The sequence below is a fragment of the Columba livia genome, chromosome 2, assembly GCF_036013475.1.
Source record: "Columba livia isolate bColLiv1 breed racing homer chromosome 2, bColLiv1.pat.W.v2, whole genome shotgun sequence".
Taxonomy (NCBI): Eukaryota; Metazoa; Chordata; class Aves; order Columbiformes; family Columbidae; genus Columba; species Columba livia.
The window spans coordinates 81163059-81184874 of NC_088603.1; the positions used below are offsets into that span (position 1 = coordinate 81163059).

Genomic DNA, 21816 nt, shown 5'->3' on the forward strand with positions numbered 1-21816 from the left:
CCTATATGTTTTGCATTATCTTAGTCTTTAAATCTGCATTACATTATAAATGCTCACATACAAACGACTACTTTTTCTGTTATAATCTTCACTAGATGAAAAATCTAGTATCACAAGTGCCCTATGACAGTACAAGGTACATCTAAAAATATAGTATTTTTCATCTGACTTAGTCCTGAGAAAGCCTCGTCATCTTCCATGGTTTCCCCACATATCAAGGCAGAAACAGTGCTGATTGGGAGGAAGCAGAGCTCTATATCCACAACTAGAACTGAGTGCTTTTCTGAAACCTCGGAATTTATCCTCTGCATCTGAAATATGGACATAGAATTTATTCATGCATTTTATAGTGGATAGTTTTTAATATAATGAAATTAATCTTGACCACCTATCATCAGGCTTAAATCAATGTCTCTTTCTGAATGCACACTCAGATTTTATGATTATTTTCCTTTTCAGAGGAGTGTCTGGATGACAGGACAGTCTGTGAAGGAAATTGTGCAACTACTTGTGGAGAACCTGTTCTCAGACAAACAAATCTACTGTACCATGACTACCATTTCGGTGTCATTCTCAAGCACTGGGTTAACTTGAAGGAAAAAATAAAATTAAAGGAAAATAAATATGTGCAGTAATTTTGAAAGCTAATGTCCTTTGAAGGGAAAAAAATAAGCTTAAGTTTCTGCTCATAACTGTACCCTAATTAATCTGATTTTTTCTAAAAAATTACATTTCTACTAGATTTCTGCTGAGGAGGTCAAAATAACATTTCATATCAGGCTGCCATAAGGTTTTTTTCTAGCTTATCAGGTTCCGTGCCCACAACTGACATAACAATATTAGAGAGAGACCTGTATATAATTTCCATTAGACGTTTACACATCTTTGCCATCTTTGAAGAAATGATAGTTGTTTCAGGGACTGATGCTGGTAATGTGTTACTTGATTCCCATGATGCAGGACATCACAATTACTAATTTCCGGATGATTCTCATATGAAGGATCTTCCAAATAGTATTTATGAGAATGAACTTGTTCAATACATCTTTAACCCACAGGAATTCATATATCCACCTGTCTACAGACATCACAGTGAAATTCTTGTTGGGACTTAGTGGTCTTTAGATGATAATTTAAAGTGTGATCAGGCATGATCACATTAGCCTGGCTTACTAAACTGACTGACTGAGTTTTTACCATGCATATATTCAAGTAAAAACATTGTCACAATTCATTACAGATAAGAAAATTGACGAGGAGAAATTAAATAGTAAAGAGAGTGTGAGAAGAATCACAACTGGAGTCAGAACTCTAGACTTCTTATCTTGCTGTGTTGAGCTGAGACCTTTGTCTCTCTCATTTATGTCTGGTTGGTGAAGAAAGAGATTACTTTAAAAGCTTTGCATCCTGTATATTGCATAAAGCATGTGAGACACAAAGCAATTTTGACTGCTGCATGTGAAAGTGTGAGAAGGAAGTGGAAATGCAAAATCCCCATGAGCAAGTCAGAGATGCAGTTAATGTTTATTTTTGCAATCTAATCTTTTTACAAGGTGTATAAAGACCTAGTGCCATCATCACATGTTGTAATGATGAGCAACTCACAGGCAACAGAACATTTCTTATTGATCTAGTGACTTCACTGGTTTATTGATTTACTTAGCTCATAACAGCAAAATACTGATAGTAGCAACACCTTTTGCTTATGGTCCTTGCATTGATGAAAATTATATGAGGTATTTGGAGATGAAACAAAGATGAGAACTATGTTTTCATTGATTGCATGGGAGAGGAGAAAGAGTGAGTTCAGGATGAAGAGAAATCAAAATAAAAAGGAAAGATGTTCTTGAGCTGCAACTCACATTTTAGGGTAGAAGGTTGGAGTCATTGTTCTGGACTGCTAAGGAGGTGGCAAGGTGAAATAGTTCAAAATCTCAAACACAGCAGGCTGTATTGCCTGAGAATTCAGTGATCAGCACAGGAGACTGAAAGCCTGCAGAGACGGTCCTGTTTCCATGAAATCACCGTCTCTCACAAGACCTCTGAACACAGCTGAGTGGATGATCCTAATGATGTTTGCATGTGTCTGAAGTTTGTGTTGCCTATTCAGGTGGAGAAATACAAATGAGCTTACAGAAATTAAACTGCTAAGGGAAAGCTGTATATCTATGGTAGTTGTGTTTGGCATGTTTTTTGTATAAAAGGCTTCATCTGGGCAGGAAGTTCATTTGAACCAGGAAATATGTGGAAGGATAATTTAAAAAAAAAAAATTATAAAATATTTTTAAGGGCTTGGGTAGATGGAAAAAACCCCCGAAACATAGTGTCCTCTTTTAATCCAAGACAACTGGAAAATTTTCAATTTGTTTGGTCTAAACCTGGATTTTGGCTGAGAATTGCTGACTCACCTTGCAGCCTTGGGCATAGTGTTTCCAATAGTCTGATTGGACATTGGGATGTATTATGTGTGCTTGCAACTCAAAACTGAATTTAGACCTGGTGAAACATTAGATTATCAATTGCAATTGAAATGAAAAAGAAACTACTCGAGATCGCAAGATCTCCTTTTTGGAAGCATGTGCCATTTTTTTCTCTCTCACCCACCTCCATGACCTACAGGCTGTAAACGACCAGACTCTTCTCCTTCTAAAGATAATCATCCCCTAATCTTTCTTTCTGTCTCCCTGTGCCTGATATCCACTCTGCTGCAAATGCTACAATTGTTCTATTCCTTACAGAAAGTCTGTTACATATCCAATTAAATTCTGAGCAATGAACCCACCTTATCTTATAAGTTAACTTAGAGCTCCACAGCTTCTCTTCTGATTTGAGATAGGCCTTTTGTACCCAAAAGCTTGCTTACATTTTCAGCGTGTTAGTGGAAGTCTGATGAATTAAATTGCTTTCATAAATGATCCTTGTATTTCATGTATATTAATTTATGTGTAAAACAGAGTAAATGATATTTTTGTACCTGGGAGGGAGAAACGTACATACAAACAAACAAACAAAAAAGAACAACACAAACACAAAACAAAAGCAAACCAAAAACAAACAAACAAAATGCAAACCTGTGTAAAATCCAACATGACTGAAAAGTCAAAGAAGATTTAAATAAAGAAGTGTGGAATGTGACAAGAGGAAATAATATTACCTAAAAATGTAAAAATATTATTCAGATGTTCCAGTAATGGAAAATATTTTTGTTATAGGAACTCAATTGTGTAATTCTCTCTCTGTTGCCACTTGTTCCTGAACATTTACTGAGTCTAAACATTATTACAGAAAATCCAAAATAATCCAATAATTTTGCAAAGTCATTTAAAAAACAGAGATTATGCTGTTTCTAAGGGTAGAAGATGAACTCAAGCATAAAAGCAATCTGGTTGAAAATTTTCCTTTTCCTTCCAGGGTTATTTTTAAACTGATACAGAAGCACATGTTGTAGGACCACTACACAGCAGTGATATATATGTTATAGTGCTATATAGGTAAGAGAGAATAACTAATGAGAAAGGAGCTTGACACTTTGGGTGACATTTCCCTTCTCTACACAGCCCAGGGGCTGATATCTCATGGTAGATGAAAAAAGGTGGAGAAAAGGTGAAAGACATAATAATGAAGGAAGAAAATGTCCACCAGCATTGATAGAGCTGAAAGTAAACTTCATATAGTTTTAATTATTTGTTACTAGCTTGAATTTATTTTTCTTCTGACAAAGGTTTTGTTTCATAAATGCATTTAAGAAAACAACAACAACAACAACAACAACAACACCCTATTGATTCTTGCTGTGCTACAAAATATAAAAATAGTAGAAAGAGCTGCCCCTCAAACATGACATTGTAGTGTCCAAACTGTTTTCTTGCTGCACTAACATTTTCCATCAGCTAAGTAAATGATTACATTGTTCTTCCTCTAAGTTCACATACTTGCACTTCATTGTATTCTGAAATTATTGGCTTCAGTGATGGTTGCCAAAATGTTATTGATTATGCTATAACGTTAGCTTAAATAGTAAAAAAATGCATTGGAAGTACAATGGCTTTTGTCTAAACAGCTCTGTGCAGTAGTTGTTCTTCTACTTACAACAAGAGAAAAAAATGTGTTGAGAGAACAAAGCCAAGCTTGGAAAAAACTCCTGTCTTCTACACCAGCTTTAATTACAGAGATTATTTCCTGTGTATATTGTATTTATTTCAACTGTCAGTCCCTGAACATGTAAGCTAGAGTTGCTATTGATAATTTTGAACTACTGCTATTACAACCATGCTACTGCTTGCCAAAAAAAATAGATTTTCGAAAACGGATTATTCACTCCCAGTGTCATGAAAATACTTAACTGAACACTAAAAAAAATATGAGTGTTTTATCTTGGACACTATTGTGCTGTATTTAGTATCAATAAGGATTTAGACTTGGGCCTACATTGTTTATCATGATTGTAAATGATCTGGGAAATGGTGTGAATATCCAGGTAACAGGGTTTACTATTCAGATCAAACTGTTTGAGTTAGTAAAGACAAAGGCCTAATGGGGGGTGGGGGAAAGGAGAGACAGCAACAAAAACAACAAAACAAACAGGAAAACTACCTTATGAAAAGTGATTAAAGTAAAAATGAAATTTGATATAAAGTGGCACAGGAGAAGGGAAATAATTCTAACTTCATTAATAAAATGTTGTGGTCTGAGGAAACCATAATCTCTCTCAAATGAGATCTTGTTTTAGAATATCTCCATGCACATTTGTTCACTGTGCAGTGAATGCACAGAAAACAAATGGGATATTGAAAAATTTTAGCAGAGGCAGAAGAAAATAAATGTCATTAAGCTTTGTATCTAAATTCCTAATGAGTCTGTATCTTACAAACTGTGTGAATTATTTATCTCATGTCTCAAAGAGGACATGTCTTCCAAAGAAGTGGGAAAAGTACAGAGAAGGATACAGAGGTAATCAGTATCTTTGGACTGACTCCTTGGTGAGTAACAACTAAGTAGGATTCTTTAGCCTGGAAAAGAGATAAAGAGGAGGAGATATGATAGGTTTCCGTAATACCTAGGACAGCATGGGGTTGCAGGGTTTTCTTTTTTTTTTCTTCCCAAATAACACCATTTTATATTTTCCCCAATAATACAAAATAATCTGTATAACGCATAAAATGTGATCAAATTCAGTACACATTTCTTATCGTATTATATAGCCTTTATGAAAAGTAATGTCAATACGCTAATTACTTATACCATTATTTTTTACAAGCTTTTAACTACTGATATTTGGAGATAATTAAAGAAAATGAGTAACCTGTCAGAATTACTTAATACACTGAAGAAGCCATTACTTCAGAATCAGTCTCTGGGGCTGAGCGGCCCAAAGAAACATGTTAATAGTCTATTCCAAGGAACACAAGTGAAGAAACATAAAGCATAATACAGATAGATTATTATTAGTGCAATACTTTTGATTGTCTGTTTTCTCTGTAATTTTAATAATTTTTCATCTAGTGTGACGATCCATGAATACAACAGGCTAGCAAGGAGTTGACAGCATCGTCCTTTTCTCCACTGCCTTCTTTGCCTTGAGCTTACTTCACCTTGCAGTTACAAATTTGACATTATTAATGTCAAGACAAGGAATAGACTTGGAAGCTAACTATTTAACCTAAAGAGCATTGCAGTGGCTGGATGTAGAGAAATTTAATCAGTTGTCCTTTATTTCATTTCCAGGTACACAGATCTGCCCACCTCTCTCAGTTACTATGTTGTTCAGCATAGACAGAACTCACTACTTATCAATTCAGAAAATATCAAACTGTAGGCCATTATTTTTATTAAAAAACACATGTGAAAATAATAAAAAATCAGAAGGTTGGAGTTGCTAGGCTCTAGGGTTTCAATATAGTTTTGATAATTACTCTGAAAAGTAATTCAGTGTTTCCTGTGCTTAAATTCTCTACTTAGAGAAGAGAGCTAATATTCTCCTCACAGAATCACTGCAAGGATAATCATTGCAACATTCAGATGCCTTAGTGATGAGGCCCATAAAAGCATCTTTCTGAATCACAGTACTTTATGGAGATGGTAAAAACTGTAGAGGACAGAACACTTCATTTTTTGTATGGTTGATTACAATTTACTAAAAAAAAAAAAAAAGGTTCCTCCAAAACAAGAATGGGTTACACATTCATTTATTTTTTAATTGACAATATACCTAATTATAAAACACTGGTTAATAAAATCGTGCTATAATTGCTACCAGGCTCATCTGGCAGAATTTTACACTCGGGTGGCTGATGAAGGAATGATGTAGTAAGAACAATTCAAAACCAGGCCTGACAATATCTTTCAGACATGGCAAATGAAGCATTGCAATAAACATGTCAAAATGGTAAATGAAGTAAACCCATGTTGCTTGTATCCAACTTATTTTTTGGTTCTGTGTTGTGCTATACAAAAAAACCTAAATTATTGTTTCTATCGTAGATAACAATTGTGTTACTGCCCTTCAACTTTTTGGTAATGCTAAATTAGTCTATCCACATAGAAATTATTCAAAGTAGGCGTTACTGTACTTTTTAACATGCCACAGTAACATGTATCTTTACTGAAAAGAGATCCTCAGTAAGAGTGGTAGTGTTTCAAATTTTCAGCATCTTTATTACAGTTCTTAAACTGCATAAGTGCTGTCTGCCAGAATTCATTAGGCTTACATGAGAATCTCCTGATTCCTCCAGCACTCATTGATTTTTTTTCTTGGACTCTACTACTGGCATCAATTAGGGTTAAACTAGAAGCAGTTATCTGCTATTGGGCTGATACAGCTGGATTTGACAAACAGGGGCCGTTAATTTGCTTATATGATAGTGCTGAAAAAGTGCTCTCATATTCTGTAAGATATACATTGTGCTAATAACTTCAATGTATTTTTTTTTTTTTGGCTTGTTCTTTGACAGTTTATGCTTCTCTTCTCACAATAAGAAAAATCATATTTTTAGAGTAATTAGATTGTCCTACACCACTTTTTAATTGTAATCCTTAGTTCACATAAGCCATAAGACAAAAATATCTGTAGGCTGTTATATTTTTTTACACAATAACTCGTTGACTGTCCAAATCTGCATTTTGACACCCCAGAGAAAGTGTCTTTGGTTCCTGCATTATGAAACACTAAAAAATTGAATTGGCTTCAACACAGTCATTATGCATTTTCACGGTTTCTCTTATCTTTCTCTGTACGGTTTCTCTTATCTTTCCCTGTATGGTTTCTCTTTCCCCGTACAGTTTCTCTTTCCCCATATGACTTCTATGTCCCTGTGCGGGTCACCAATAAATCTGTCAAGGTTTAATTGCAAGGAGACAATAAACTCTGGCAGATGCTCGCTGCTTACCCCCTCACTCACCTTCCCCTTAGATAGGAAAAAGTGACAAGGAGGAAGGAAGTGTTTAACCCCTCTCATGTGGAGTTGGCGTGCCTCCAGTGGTGATAGAGCTGGGAGCTGGCATGGCTCCAGCAGCTGCAGGGCAGGCACCCAGAAGTCTTGGGTGGGACTTCACAGCAAACCAGAACTGGATTCAGGGGTGCAGGGTCTCAGGCCTTGGATCACAGGCACAGGTGGCAGGGTCCTCGTCAGATGGCAGCCATGGTCAAAGAGAGCGAGACCCTCATGATCTCCCTCTTTTATAGAATGTATGATGTGTACGGGATGGAATACTCAGCTGGTCAGTTTTAGTTACCTGTTCTGTCTGCCCCTCCTTGCAAATATGTCCCGTTATCAGTTAACCTTGGTTACCATGGTAATAAATCTGAACATGAGCTTCTCCTTCATTACACTGGACATCTTATCAGTTCAGAGAAAACAGTGTCTCAAAAAATATGTAGCTAAATTCAGAAAAGTGTAGCTACTTAGAAGGTACTGAGAGGAACATAGCTGAAAGGGAAATTCACTAAAAGAGAACTGATCTTGTTTTTAACAAAACCAGGACATACATCAATACCAAGGTATAAGAAAAAATAAAAAAGGCTCATAATCAGCTGTTATCAACAGCTTACTCAGACATCACTGCTGAAAAGCAATGACACCAGAAAAAATTTGGATAGAACAACCTCTGCCAAATGGCACAGGGTCATCACCATGGACTATGGTTTACTTACTGCCTAGTCACATGGAAAAAAAAGGTTTTACTAATTAAAACACATTTATTGACATTATCCTCTAAGACAGTGGAACAGAACATTCTCTCTCATCTTGCCTCACCTTAAGCTTCTTTAAAGGGTAAGTGAAACTGAACACTGGGAAAGTGCTTTTGAAGACCCAGAGAAGTAAAGAAAAATCAAAAGGCTGGTGTGCACATTCTTGACAGGCCTAAATTCTTATTCAACAAACACATAAAATGTCTACTGTGCTTAAATTTATGTGGTATTCATTTTGTATATAAAGACTGTATGCAAACTTATAAAAAACTCTGAAGGTTTTTGAGTTTAAAAGACAAACAGGGATTTCTTCCACAGAAGTAAAGCACAAGGTAAAACAAAAGCTTCCATTCTTTTACTTCTTGCTTTTTAGCTTATCAGGCAGTCAAACATGACATGATTTCAACTGTTATCCATTTTAAGAAATAATTTCAGTTTCATGAAGCAGATTGTAAAGTGTTTCAATGACCTATTGCATTTTCTAAGAAAGGCACAAAATTTTTATAAAAAGATAAAAAACATCACAGCAAGAAGACATATGGGCATATTTGTGCTTCCTATCCATCTGCCTTTTGCAGCAATGTTTGAGTTTGGGCTTGAGTGCAGGTACTGCTGAGTTCAAGGATTGTCACATTTGTGCTGCATGTAGATGATGAGCTTGCCTGGGAGGTTTCATCGCACTAGACTGACTTCCCTCCCACCGCCAGGCTGGCCTGAGCAGAGACTGACCTGGTTCCCTCTTGCCTGGAATGGGACAGTAAGTCTGGCTGCAGCCATGTGTGGTGAAGGTGTCCGGTGCTCAGGCCAACTTCAGAGGTAAGGGATCCTCTGAAGGGCTTGCAGGTGGCATGAGCAGGCTCAGCTCTTTTAATGTATCTCTTTCAGGAAGATCGTCTGCCAGCCACATGGACTAGAAAACAAAAGAAACAGTTACTGGTAAATGGTAGGTAGTATGGGATCTGGAGAGTCATAAATATTTGCAACAATGTCACAAACCCCTTACTAACTTTTTCTCAACGTTACATTAGGAAGGTGGCCTGCTCTACTGTTTTAAGTCTTTTGAATATAACATTATTACTAATATATTAATAACTGTATTCACTAAACAATTAGTACGTTGCTACATGAAGTATTGCAGATGTTTACATTTTACATATGAGTAATGTTTATATTTTCACTAGAAGGAATAGCATTTAAGGAAATATATTTCTCTGTTTAGAATTGAATTGTTCTTTGATCTTATTCCTATCCATCAGACTGTCCAAACAACTTTCAGAGTTTCAACAGACTTTATTAACACAAATCCTTTTTCGGAAAGCTGATCTTCAGATTCAGGGATTTTGAAGTAAATTTTCATTTTTCCTGTTTGCCACCAGTAATTTTGCAACCATCTGATGAGGGCTGTATATCTTTACTTAAAGAGAAATTACTTTTGTTTACAATATAAATATTAACTAAAGCCCACTGCCATTTTGAGCTGTGTCCAAAAAATAAATTGAACATTTCCACAGAATCACAGAATGCTAGGGAATGGAAGGGACCTCAAAAGATCATCTGGTCCAATCACCCTGCTGGAGCAGGAACACCTAGATGAGGTTACACAGGAAGGTGTCCAGACGGGTTTTGAATGTCTCCAGAGTAGGGGACTCCACAACTGTGCTGGGCAGCCTGTTCCAGTGTTCTGTTACCCTCACTGAGAAGAAGTTTCGTCTCATATTTAAGTGGAACCTCTTGTGTTCCAGTTTGAACCCATTACCCCTTCTCCTACCATTGGCTGTCACTGAGAAGAGCCTGGCTCCATCTTCGTGACACTCACCCTTTACATATTTATAAACATTAATACGGTCACCCTTCAGTCTCCTCCAAGCTAAAGAGACCCAGCTCCCTCAGCCTTTCCTCATAAGAGAGATGCTCCACTCCCTTCATCATCTCTGTTGCCCTGCGCTGGACTCTCTCCAGCAGTTCCCTGTCCTTCTTGAACTGAGGGGCCCAGAACTAGACATAATATTCCAGATGTGGTCTCACCAGGGCAGAGTAGAGGGGAAGGAGCATAATCTGTTTCATTCTACAAATCCACTCTTAGTGGTTCATATTACTTGCTAACATAGGTACAACTCATGTCTAATAAAATCTAGATATGGAGAAACTACCCAAGGCTAGGTGAGTGCTGACATGTTTAATCAGGCCTCTTTCCTTAAATTTTATTTAAATTTTCCAGTCCTCTTGTGAAGACCTACTAAGCAGGAATGATTTATACAGTCAAGTGTCCAAAAGTGAGGAAGAAATTATGCAGAATAGTAGTATAAAGTAGGAGACTGTGATCTCAGTTTTGGAATAGCTCTTTGTGATAGTTATATTATGATTTATATTTTTACAATTTCTATGCCCAAATATGTCATATTTTTGTGCTTGCAATGTACACCTCCCATAGCCTACAATCCTTGAAAAGTAAAGCTACTGGAAAATAAGTCTTTATATGGTTTACACAAAATCAGAGCAGAGACAGTCTATTGAGTTAGAAGATTCCAAGGTACAGAAGCAAGAGAGGTGCCTGAGTAAAAATTTCCATTGCATCTACGTGTGTACCCTGCCGTGCTGTTGAATCACTTTTCAAACAAATTACCACCAAATTATATTCATGGTGTCTAGTACATATATATATATATATTTATGTATATATATACATAAAAGGCCTCAAAGTTGCACCAGGGGAGATTAAGATTGCATATTAGGAAGAATATTTTCGTGGAAAGGGTTCTTAAGCATTGGAACAGGCTGCCCAGGTTAAGTCACTATCCCTGGAGGTGTTTAAAAGATGTATAGGTGAGATACTTAGGGACATGGTTTAGTGCCAGTGTTAGATTAATGGTTGGACTCAATGATCTTAAGGGTGTCTTCCAAACAAAATGATTCTATGATTCTATTCATATATTCACAAAAATGTCTATGACCTGCATGTGAGGTCTATAAGGGGACAACAAGTAGAAAATAAAGGCTAAAAAAAAAAAAAAAAAAAAATTTGCCCTTATGCCTTCTTTTTTGGTTACTCCTCAGTCTTAATTGTGTTAGAACAAGTTCAGCCATTACTTTCCACAATCTGGAAAAATAAAAAAAAAAAAACAAACCAAAACAAAGAACAATACAAATTATGAGACAGAAGAAATTTATGTTGAAGTCACTGAGAGATTTCCATTTTAATAAATTTTGACTTGAACTTGATTGATAAGACAAAGTGTGAAACAGTCAATACAAAGTTACAAGAATCATGGCGGAGAAATAAAAAATTATTTGTTGATGCATTTGGTTTAGGAAATATGGTTTATTTAAGTAGTTTTTTCCACTGCAATAGTGAAATATAAGGTCTAGTTATTATTTTTTTTTTTTTTAATATTAAGAAAATTAGAATAGTCCAACTCAGAAATGAATTTTTCAGGATAAAAATTTTGGTGTGAGAAAAGGGTAAAAGTGGTTATAAAGAACAGAAGTAATATAATTTACTAAACATTGGTTTATTCTCTTAACAGTATTTTTATTCCTATGAAGGCCAGTACATTCTCCTGGATATGTGCTCATGCAAATATTAACTGTATTTTTTTCTAAACTAAAAAAATTAATATTTCAAAACTTTTTATACATGAAAGAGATGAGAAAAGATGCATACATTATTCACAATCTGTGATAGAGAAATCCTGTATGTAGAATGCAGTCTAAAATGTCATCTGTTTTTTTCCTTTAAGGTTCTCATAAAATGTGTATTTTTAAAAAACTTGCCTATGTAAAATTAATTTGCCCTGTCTTTTAGAAACATTTACTAGCTGTTTTGCAACATCTATTAGTAATGTACATGATTTACACACATTTGATCATATTCTTTTTTTTATTCTTCTTTTCTCTTTTTTCTTTTTTTATCTCTTCCATGTCTTACCAGGAAAAGAACTATTCTAAAACATATGGAAAACACATAGATGTATGTTTGTATGTGTAAAACAAAAAGCTGGGGAAGTTTCATTTGATTATTTCCTTTTGTGCTGATAAATTACCCAAATTTTCTTCTCATGGGTCCTCTGGTTCCACTGCTTTGACCTTTACCTTTTTCATCCTTAAACTTTCACTGAACTGACCCAGTTTCATACAGACAGAGGACAAGTTTGCTTTAGTTGGTCTTTTCTGTCAAGATCATAGTCTTTGCTCTTCTCCAGAATTAGCTGGTGTTACTGGGACTGATCATTTCTTAGGTGTTCCCAGCTGAAGCTGTATAAAATTAGATTATTTGGCTTCACTTATCCGATCTTTGTTTGGAGTTCTGTGGCTACAGCTGCTTTTGTGCTGGAAAGCATCTGAGCTAGTGTACTGCCATTAAAGTCACTATATTTTCACTGAATTCTGTTTATAAATTGTAAACTACTACTTTGTACCCTTCTATTTTTGTCTGTTTCCCTGTTTTTAAGCACAGGTTGATAATGGCCTCTGTAAATTGATGTAGAGTTATCTGTAGCTCTTATATGAAAGTAGGTATTGTAGAACCTGAACACCATTAACTTTTCTGTGTCAATACCTGCAGGTCTCTGACAGGAAAAAGTGCTTTTCCACCCATTTGATAGTAGGCAGTGCTGCTCAGCAAGGAAATGGAGGAGTTCTTGTGGACCAAGTAGAGAAAGAGCTCGTATCTGCTGCTTTGGTGTAGCATGACACAGATACCTCTTCTGTGGAAGAGAGGTAGATGTAGCAGCAGGATCAGCCCACAAAATGTAGTCAAGAATACTGGGAGAACAAAGATTTATTTGTTGTTTGGGAAATCATCTGGAAGCACTTTACAACCTTCGCTCAATGATTCTGGTGTGTCTGTGATGCTGTGATGACGAGGGATGTAGAGGGATGTTAGAACACTGAGCTGCAGTCACAGGGAGAAATATCCTCCAGCTGAGATGCGTCACTGGTCCTTTCTAACCTCTTTATAGACAGACATGTATATCTTCTTAGCTGTGCTTTGTACAGGCCAGGCTGGCTGAAACATCCATTCATTTACCTGTCAAAGTCATTACATTCACAGATCACAGACAAGTTGAGGAGCCACCCTGTATACTTTTTTTCTGTCATCCAAAAATGTTTCATGTTGTTCTCTCTTAAAAATGAAAACAGTGCCTTTTGAGGGCAAAATTATTCCAGTAGACATGGCTTGTATCAGATTTTTTTTTTGAGGGGGAGGTTAATCAGCATTTCCGAGGTTCATTCAAGTGTATGAACAAAATTTTTTATTTGTGGAATGAAGAGAGGTCTTCAGATTCTCCCATTGTTTTTTTTTCTTCTAAAATACAGATTCCATTTCACATTCATCTCATACTTAAGATTGAATTTGTGTAGGTTATTCTTTACAAGGGTGAAGATTAGAGTGTTTACTGAAAATAAGAATCCCAAGTCCCAAAATTGTCACAGTACTAACATAGTTGACTGAAAAATAGATTCTTCAGGAAGCCAGAAATGCTACACTGCTATTGCCTATTGCCTGCATCTGGTATATCAAATTAGGAAGAAAGTAAATTACTGTTACTCCAGGTACCAGTTGTTCCAGTAACAAAAACTCCGCTACTTAGAAGTACTGTTTAAAACCAAATACTATTAAGATTATTTTTATCTTATGTGAGACTAGTGTTATAATGGCTTGTTAATCATACTGGCTAAGCCCAGCCTAACGAGGTCATTAAGTTAATGATGAAATTATCAAAAAAAATAATGATGTATTTATTAATTTAAAAGTCTTTAACAGGGGTGTCTAACTGATTTTATTAATTTTAAGTTTCTATTTCTAGAAAAATTAGTATTCAGTTGAATTCTTATGAAACATCATCCTGATAAGGCTGTAAGTGTGCTGGGACATAGTTTATTCATTATTTCAGAGCATGAAATGTCATTGATAAAGGTGTTTGGCATCCCATAACACCAATTCATGCTTCCTGGAAATGTATTGTTGAAGTGAAAAATATGCACCTTTAAGGCACACACTCACAGTAAATCAAAAGCTCATTTTTGCTTAAATATTTTCTTTTGTCTGTGCTAGGTGATTTTTCAAAGCATATTTTGCAACACTCAAAACAAGCCCAGCTGGATGCCAGTGAAGGATGAATCTCTTCTGAAAGCTTAAAAAGGCCCACCACAAGCGAATATGGTATTCTTTTCATATCCGTAAGCCAGCCTCTCAAAAGACTTAGTTTTAGAGTAAAGGATGTAGCTCTAAATTGGATCTTATAGCAGCTCAACAAGAATGGCTGTTTCCCAGTGCAGGTGTGGATGGTGAGGGTAGGAGTGGGAAGCTCTGTGCATAAAGCCTTTTTCTGTTCTTATTGAGTCAAACTCCCATTGTTCCTTCAATAGAACAAGCTCTATGGGGCATGTGGCTGGTACAAATAGACCTGTGCCCTGCTGTGGATATGGGTTTTGGCAGTTATGTATTACCCTCTATAGGAAAATGTGCAATACTACAGGGTACAGCCTTGCATGACTTTCCATGAGTGTCTTGCACACTGTGTTTCAGAAGCTGCACCTGCCATGTTTATATAGTGGCATAGTATAATCATGGTCCAGGAGGCAGATCTTGCCTCCTGAACAAGATAGCATTGAGGCAAGCTATATTTTCCTAAAGAGCAATTGTCTTTCACTACTATAAGCAATACTTACAAGAGAATGATTTGTAAGGCAGCTTTCACCGCATTGAATCTATACAATACAATTCCACAGAAGATAAATCACCATTAGATACGCTTGAAAGAAATGGAATTTTCTAACAAAACATTGTGCTGAAAACAAATATTTAAATACTCAATTTGTCAATAGAATTAGAAAAACTAATTTTCCACAGATTCAGTAGTTTTTATATCTAGAGTATTTTCCCCTCAAAACAAAAACAAAAACAACCAACCACACAAAAAAAACCCCAAACAAACAATAAGTAACAGAAATAACTACTGTTTTCTGGCTTCCTCATTTTTGGCAAATTCATTAGTCAATAAATATAATTACCTGTTCATTCTTTGATTTTGTTTAAGCAAAAACACTCTGTTTATATATTACCTTCCTGAATGAATTTGATTCCTGAAATAATTGACCTATTGTCCTATGTAAATTAGACTATATTACCCTTTATTGTTAAATTTAGTTCAATATATGGTGCAAATATTGCTAGAGTAAGAGTTTCATTAACAAACAGATGCTAATTATTTTAGGAATAAACGACCTAATTCTAAATAGATACCAGTGTTCTGTGATCGCGTTAACAAGTATGTAATTTATATATCTATATATCTATATATATGTCTTTCAGGTATAGTTAAAATTCATCTGTCACTAGATTGTATGTTTTCTTATGTGCCTTGTTCACAATACAGATTCTCTATTATTCTGTAAGCATAGTATTTGTCAGAAAAAAGATAGAAATTTGTTCTTTATCATAAGTCATGTTTACATTGTCTTTTTAGAGAGGCACAAACAAGTTTCTTAATCCTGGCTCTAAATTTGGAGCAAGTGTCATAAGATGATGAACTTGAAAACTGCATTCTAAATCTATGAAAACTTAAAGGCAGACAGAAAATGAAGTAGATGATGTTTGATGCTTAGAAGGTCTCTAGTCAATAAACGTGGTATTATTTAATAGTTAAGTCTGGCCTTATGTTCAAAAATGGCATGTGCAGATCATCTGTCACACTAAAGAAATATTTTGTAGGAAACTTCTTCCCTTTGTGAATATGACTTCTTTGTTCATAATTAGCAGCTACTGCAAATCCAGGTGAATTTAGCTGTCAATAGCTGCAATATTTGTCAGTGAAAGAAGCCTTACTTCTGTGACCATTAATAAATGGATAAAACCCCCTCTCCCATAACAAATAAGTCCTTTACCAGTAGAAGGATTTCACAATAATTTCTAACTGAAGGTTTATTGTTAAAATTGCTGTATTTGATCAAGTTTATCCCATCTCTTAAATCTTGTACCAAGCAAATAGTATTAGTTGAGATTCTTGAGGGTGACAGAGAGAGAGAGAGAGAGAGAGAGAGAAAGATGTGGTGGGTGATTGCCACACAAGAAAAGAAAATATTTTTCTTGTTTTCATTTTGAGATCTTCAGTTTGTTAAGACTTCAAAATGGAAAGAAAATTTACCCGAGTGTGTGGATTGAAACAAAAGAAAATGTTTACTCTTATTCTGTGGGAGAGTATGTTGCTAGTACATGCAAGGCTTTCATTATTATTGAATAAAACTGGAGACAATGGGAGTTTTGCCTTTGACTTTCATGAGGCCAAGATTTAAGCTTCATGGAAACAATTAGGCTTCTCTGGAAACCGGAGAGATTTTTACCCTTTTAAGTTATTTTCCTCAGGACTTCTGGAAGAACTATATGCAGAAGGATTAGGAATGAATTGCTCTGTTTCACAGAGCAGCTCCATCAGAAAATGGATGGAATAAAAACTCAGCCAGACACAGCTCTTCTACCTCACCTCCTGTTTCTTCCTTCGTCCAAGGTCTCTGTAGCAATAACCTTGCTGCCCTCTGCCTCTGGGGTAAAATGACTTTATGCTCTTCTCTTCCTTCTCAACTCCCAATAGCGGCAGTAGAGGGGGCTGTTCTTTCGTCTCATCAGTACAGAACATAAGTATACCCACAGATAGAGAAAAAACGGGTCTTACTGCAGCCATACAATAATTTCTGTTCTAAACTCTTCAGTTTCTTTATCTATTATACTGTGTTCTCTTTGACTCTTAAGAACATTTTTTCTCTACCCATTAAAAATATGAATAAATCTTGCAAATAAACACCATGGCTAGAATAAAACTTCATGTAAACTCAACACATTTTTTTTTTAACCTGCATTGGGACAATCCAACAGAGACAATCACAGCTCAGATTTATAATTAAACTGCTCCATTTTAGCAGAAATTATTTAGGCTTCAGCTGTGGAAGATATTTTTCCTTTCCTTGTTAGTACATAGGTGTGACATTTTTATTAAAAAGCAACCATATTCTTACACAGTGCAGATTAATGATATGTGAAATATGAATGCATCCATAACTTATATATCCAGGATTTTTGTCATTTGATGCAGTTCTGCATGGTGCCATATAAATGCTCCTTGTTTAAATAATTTAAGTCTGAAGAAGGAATTCTATCTGACACTTTGCCTGTGTCTTAAGAACCTATTTTCTCCTATCCAAAGGTTGATTATCCCACTGAAAGAGGAATTTACTTATTTTTGCAAAACTGCAAAAAATGTTCTGTAAGTCAAGCTTGAAGAAAATGCAAACTATGCAGAGTGTCAGTTGTCTTTATATATCATTTTACTTGTTTTATTTACTATACTCTCTAACTTAATAAGTTTTAACATCATGAATATCACTTCATATACATTCTATTGAAATTACTGGTACTAGTCCTGAAGACCCTAATTATATTTGAATAAAAAATTGTAGATATGACCATTTTGCTAATTATTTCTAGAAGTCTGAAACCAGAAATAATGTTCAGATCCCTGCAGCTATATCGGTAAAGTTCTTCTGTTTCTAAGGGAGCTTGAAAGTAATACTGCCTTTTTCTCAGGCAGGCCTTCTCCCTCTACTAATATGCCCCAGCTTCCACTACTGATTTTAGTTGTCATTCTGAATATGAAATGATGTCATGTAGTACAGACATAGTGATGCAGTAGGTGACATGAAGCAGACCTGCAAGGCATATGCTCCTTAAGCACTTTCATTCCTCTTCCTCCAGAGTGGCCACACTTACTCAGCAACCTCAAAAACATGTTGCTGCTCCTTTTTCTGTAGTGGAACTTCATTAATCTCATAATTTGTTGAACCTATTTACATTGAGGCCACAAAATTTTCTAAGTTGCTACTCTGCTGTTAAGTAATCACTGCTTGTATTTTATCAATTTCTCATTGGTCTTTGAGACAAAGAATGTAAGATGATCAGACCAGAAACCAGCTTCAGCAAGTAGTTTTAGAAAGTAGAGGTAATTATCTTAATTGCATTATTGTTTGAATTATACCTAGACCTCAATCAGTGTTGCAGGAAGTTTGTCTCAACACTGTAGCAAATGCACAGCAAATTACAGTTTCGTACACAAAGAACATTTAATCTGAAACCATTTTGAATGTTTCAGCACAATGAAGAACTATGTATGTAGTACATATCTAATATGCAGAACACAACCATTTCTTGTGGTTCTTCTGAAACCTGAGGAAAATCAACCGTTTCTGTGTGAAAAGGCAATTTTATTAATACAGTCTTTAAAAATACTGTTCCGAAGATATCTTGTGTATGGAAGATGATTCATGTGCCTGTGCTTTCTTGGAACTTAAACATCTGTGCACAGAAATAATCTTTCAGCTTCTCTGCTGTACCTTCTAGTCCTGTATCTCACACACATTAAGTGTCATTGGTTTATGACTGCATTTTATTTTGTGCTGTGGTGCGCTTGTTTGTCTGGGTTTTTGGACCAACTTAATACAAAAAGATTAAACATTCAACGTGTTCTGTTTGACTTATAAGGTTCTTTGTCTGTAAATGGTTTCCAATTATCCCTCTAATACATGTGTTAAAATGAATAATTTCACCTCTGTAATAAAACTAAGACTTTTTTTTCTTATTTAAAAAAGAGTAGTGGTCAAATAGTTTATGATAGTATGTTTTGTCACAGTGATAGACAGGTTGAGGCAGAAACTTTCTACTCTGTTATTCCCTACCTGTTCTAGTGTGAGACACTTTAACTGATACAGTACCTAACTGCAAGTGTGATTTATAGAACAACTTTTTTGTATTTAATGTAACATTAAATCTAAATGCATGAGGAAGGCAGTTTTTATATAGTAATTTGCAATGTGGTCAGTGAATAAAAATATTTCAAATAACAATAACAACAAAAAATGTATAACAGGAAAGATCAAAACAAAGAATGTTTAATCAGCACTAACAATTGAGTAGGCCTTTGCTTTAAACCCCCCTCCCAAGATAAGTCTGGAGTTGAAGAGCATACTGATATAAATAAAAATGAAATAGCAGAAGATTTATTTACTACTTAAAGTTCCAATCAATGTCAAATTAAGCCTAAGCTTTTATAATCGGTTTAGAATCTTTGACCTCTCAAAATGCAAGGGGTTTAAACGGATACTCTTTCATCAGCATATGTTTCCAACAATATGTTTACTAAAAAAGGAGGAGAATCTACTTCTTTGGTATATTTTTTTCCATGTTCTAACGAGAGGAACTTGTTTTTTAAATTATTATTATTTAGGACAGAACTCTTGTCAAAAGTACTTAAAAGCTGCATATTTATCAGTGACTTTTTTTTTTTTTTAATAATATTATTATCATTTTGAGGTTATGCACACACAAAAGATTTCAGCGTATGTAGACCACTGGGTAACACCACAGGAGTCTGTATGGCAATCTGGGTCCTCTCATGTCTCTGCATGTCAGAGAACTGTGGTTTCATAAAGTAGGGTAAACCTAGTTTAAGAAGTCTTATAGAATCATAGAATTGCTTAGGTTTCAAAAGACCTTTAAAATTATCAAGTCTAAACACTAACCTAGGTCTGCCAAATCTACCACTAAATTGTTGCTTCTAGGAACTACATCGAGCCAGAGAAGCTATCTCTGGGTATTTTGCAGATCTGAATCAGGGAGCCAGAGTCAGACATGGGATTCACTTTGTATATGGTCAGGTGCACCATTTCTGTGACTATGGAGGCCAGCTAACCCCTAACCACAGTTTTATGTTTTAATGACTGATTAACAGTAGGACATGAACTGGCTTCATGACTACTATGCCTTTAGATCATAGAATCACAGAATCACAGAATCAACTGGGTTGGAAAAGACCTCAGAGATCATCGAGTCCAACCCTGTTTATGACTAGATAGTTGGAGATATATTTATTCTCCTAGTTGCAATTGTGGTGTGGAAATGGATGCTGCTCCACAACTACTGTCCCTCATACAGGTTGTTGCATCCTTAGAAGAGAAACTCCAGCAGGAAGCCTGTTTTCCATAATTAATTTCAGAAAAGCCAGGCTTAGAAAAGCTAACTACAAAGCTGCTTTAACTTGATGGGACAGTATGATATAAAGAAGTTCAAGGGAATTCAATTAGCTCCAGATATTTGGAGTGGAGAAGTGAATGCCACCAAAGGAAGGAATGAGAAGCTGCACAGAGCTGTGATCTCTTGCAGCAGCGGATAGCCTTCCATAGCCCCTATTTGCCATGGTGGCCATCAACAGGCAGCCGTCTTTTTGTCTGTCCTTTCAGAAGCAGAATGTCAGACAGTGCACTGTATCACATATTCATAGCTATGACACATTCATAGCTAATCCTACAGCCAACACAAAGGCATTCCCACTGGCATCAGTATGGCAATTCTCATGAGAGGAAAAAGTAGTCATGCAACTGAGCAGAAGTAGCTATAGCTTCCATGGGAAATTAAATCTCAATAAAATAAATGCCCACAATGTCATAATACATTATTAGATGAGAAGAGGAATCTCATCTATGAATCATGTTGGAGCTGATACCTAAATGTGTTCTCTGATGCTAAGGGTATTTTTCATGTAAGGCCCAATTAATGAACATATAAGGAAAAATGAAAATAAATATGATTTTATACCTTGTAGCTTGAGGCATCTGTAGAATTCTACAGAACATGGATCGCATTCACACACTGTTGACAAAAAAAAGTTTTTGTCATTTCACTTCACAAGCATAAACACCTCATTTGAAACTGAAAATATCTAACCTTGCCAGCAGTTTTATTTCTGTGACACTTTACAATACAAAGTTCCCACTTGTTCTCAACTTTTTAACAATGGTTATCTGATGATCTTCAGAGAGACTATATTCATAAGTATTACCAGACAGTCATTAGAAATTATAAACTCTAATAGGTGTCTTACAAATTTTCTTATAGATACAACGTTTCATGTAAACGCTTATTAAGTCTCTAGTATGTATTTTTATTATATTTATTCAGACAGTATAATTCATACTTTCAAGCATTGATATTTTATATATGTTGTAAAAGGCATACAGCATGGAACATAATGCAAAATAATAGATTTCTGTCAGTATGTGGCATCCAGAGAGATGCAGGTCTTTTGACATTCTTATAGCGATTCCTGTTTCCAAAAGAAAATGCTACATTTGTATGCACTACCGAAAAAGAGCACCACCCCCTATAGTTAATATTTTAATTAATTACAGAAATGCTATTGGATATTCTACAGATCTTGCACAATTAAATAGCAAGAATGTAAAATTTTATTGTAATGTTGTCTTCATTTAGATTTCAGAATTAAAAAATAAGTATTGTCTTGAAAAGGAATACAAGTATCTGCTGCTGAAAGCTGGTGATTTTTCCTCAGACCCCTGTTTGTGGCAGATTCCCTTTCCTCATTTGTTAATTTCATACATCAACATTACATTCCCACTGAGACACTGAGACTCCAGCCAGGCACTGGTACAGAGGTGGTGCCAGTGCTTTCATGGATGTAAATCAAACCAGCTCCACTGGTGCCAACTGAAATGCATTAATTTGTGACGTGATATCTTGAACAGAATCTGTTGAACTATAAGATAGTTTACCATAGATTTCAAGT

General features: G+C 35.6%; 1 protein-coding gene across 11 annotated transcripts in view; it reads left to right on the forward strand.

Moving 5' to 3' along the window:
* CDH12 (cadherin 12) overlaps positions 1-21816 on the forward strand; it is a 565327-nt gene that overhangs the window by 392577 nt on the left and 150934 nt on the right. For 3 of the 11 annotated variants that reach the window (XM_065052613.1, XM_065052615.1, XM_065052614.1), the window contains one exon: positions 9074-9131. The exons of the other annotated variants lie outside the window; for them this stretch is intronic. In XM_065052613.1, the coding sequence (XP_064908685.1) occupies positions 9129-9131 (3 nt within the window). In that variant the 5' untranslated portion in view covers positions 9074-9128. The remainder of the gene's footprint in view (positions 1-9073; positions 9132-21816) is intronic. 11 annotated transcript variants of the gene reach the window in all.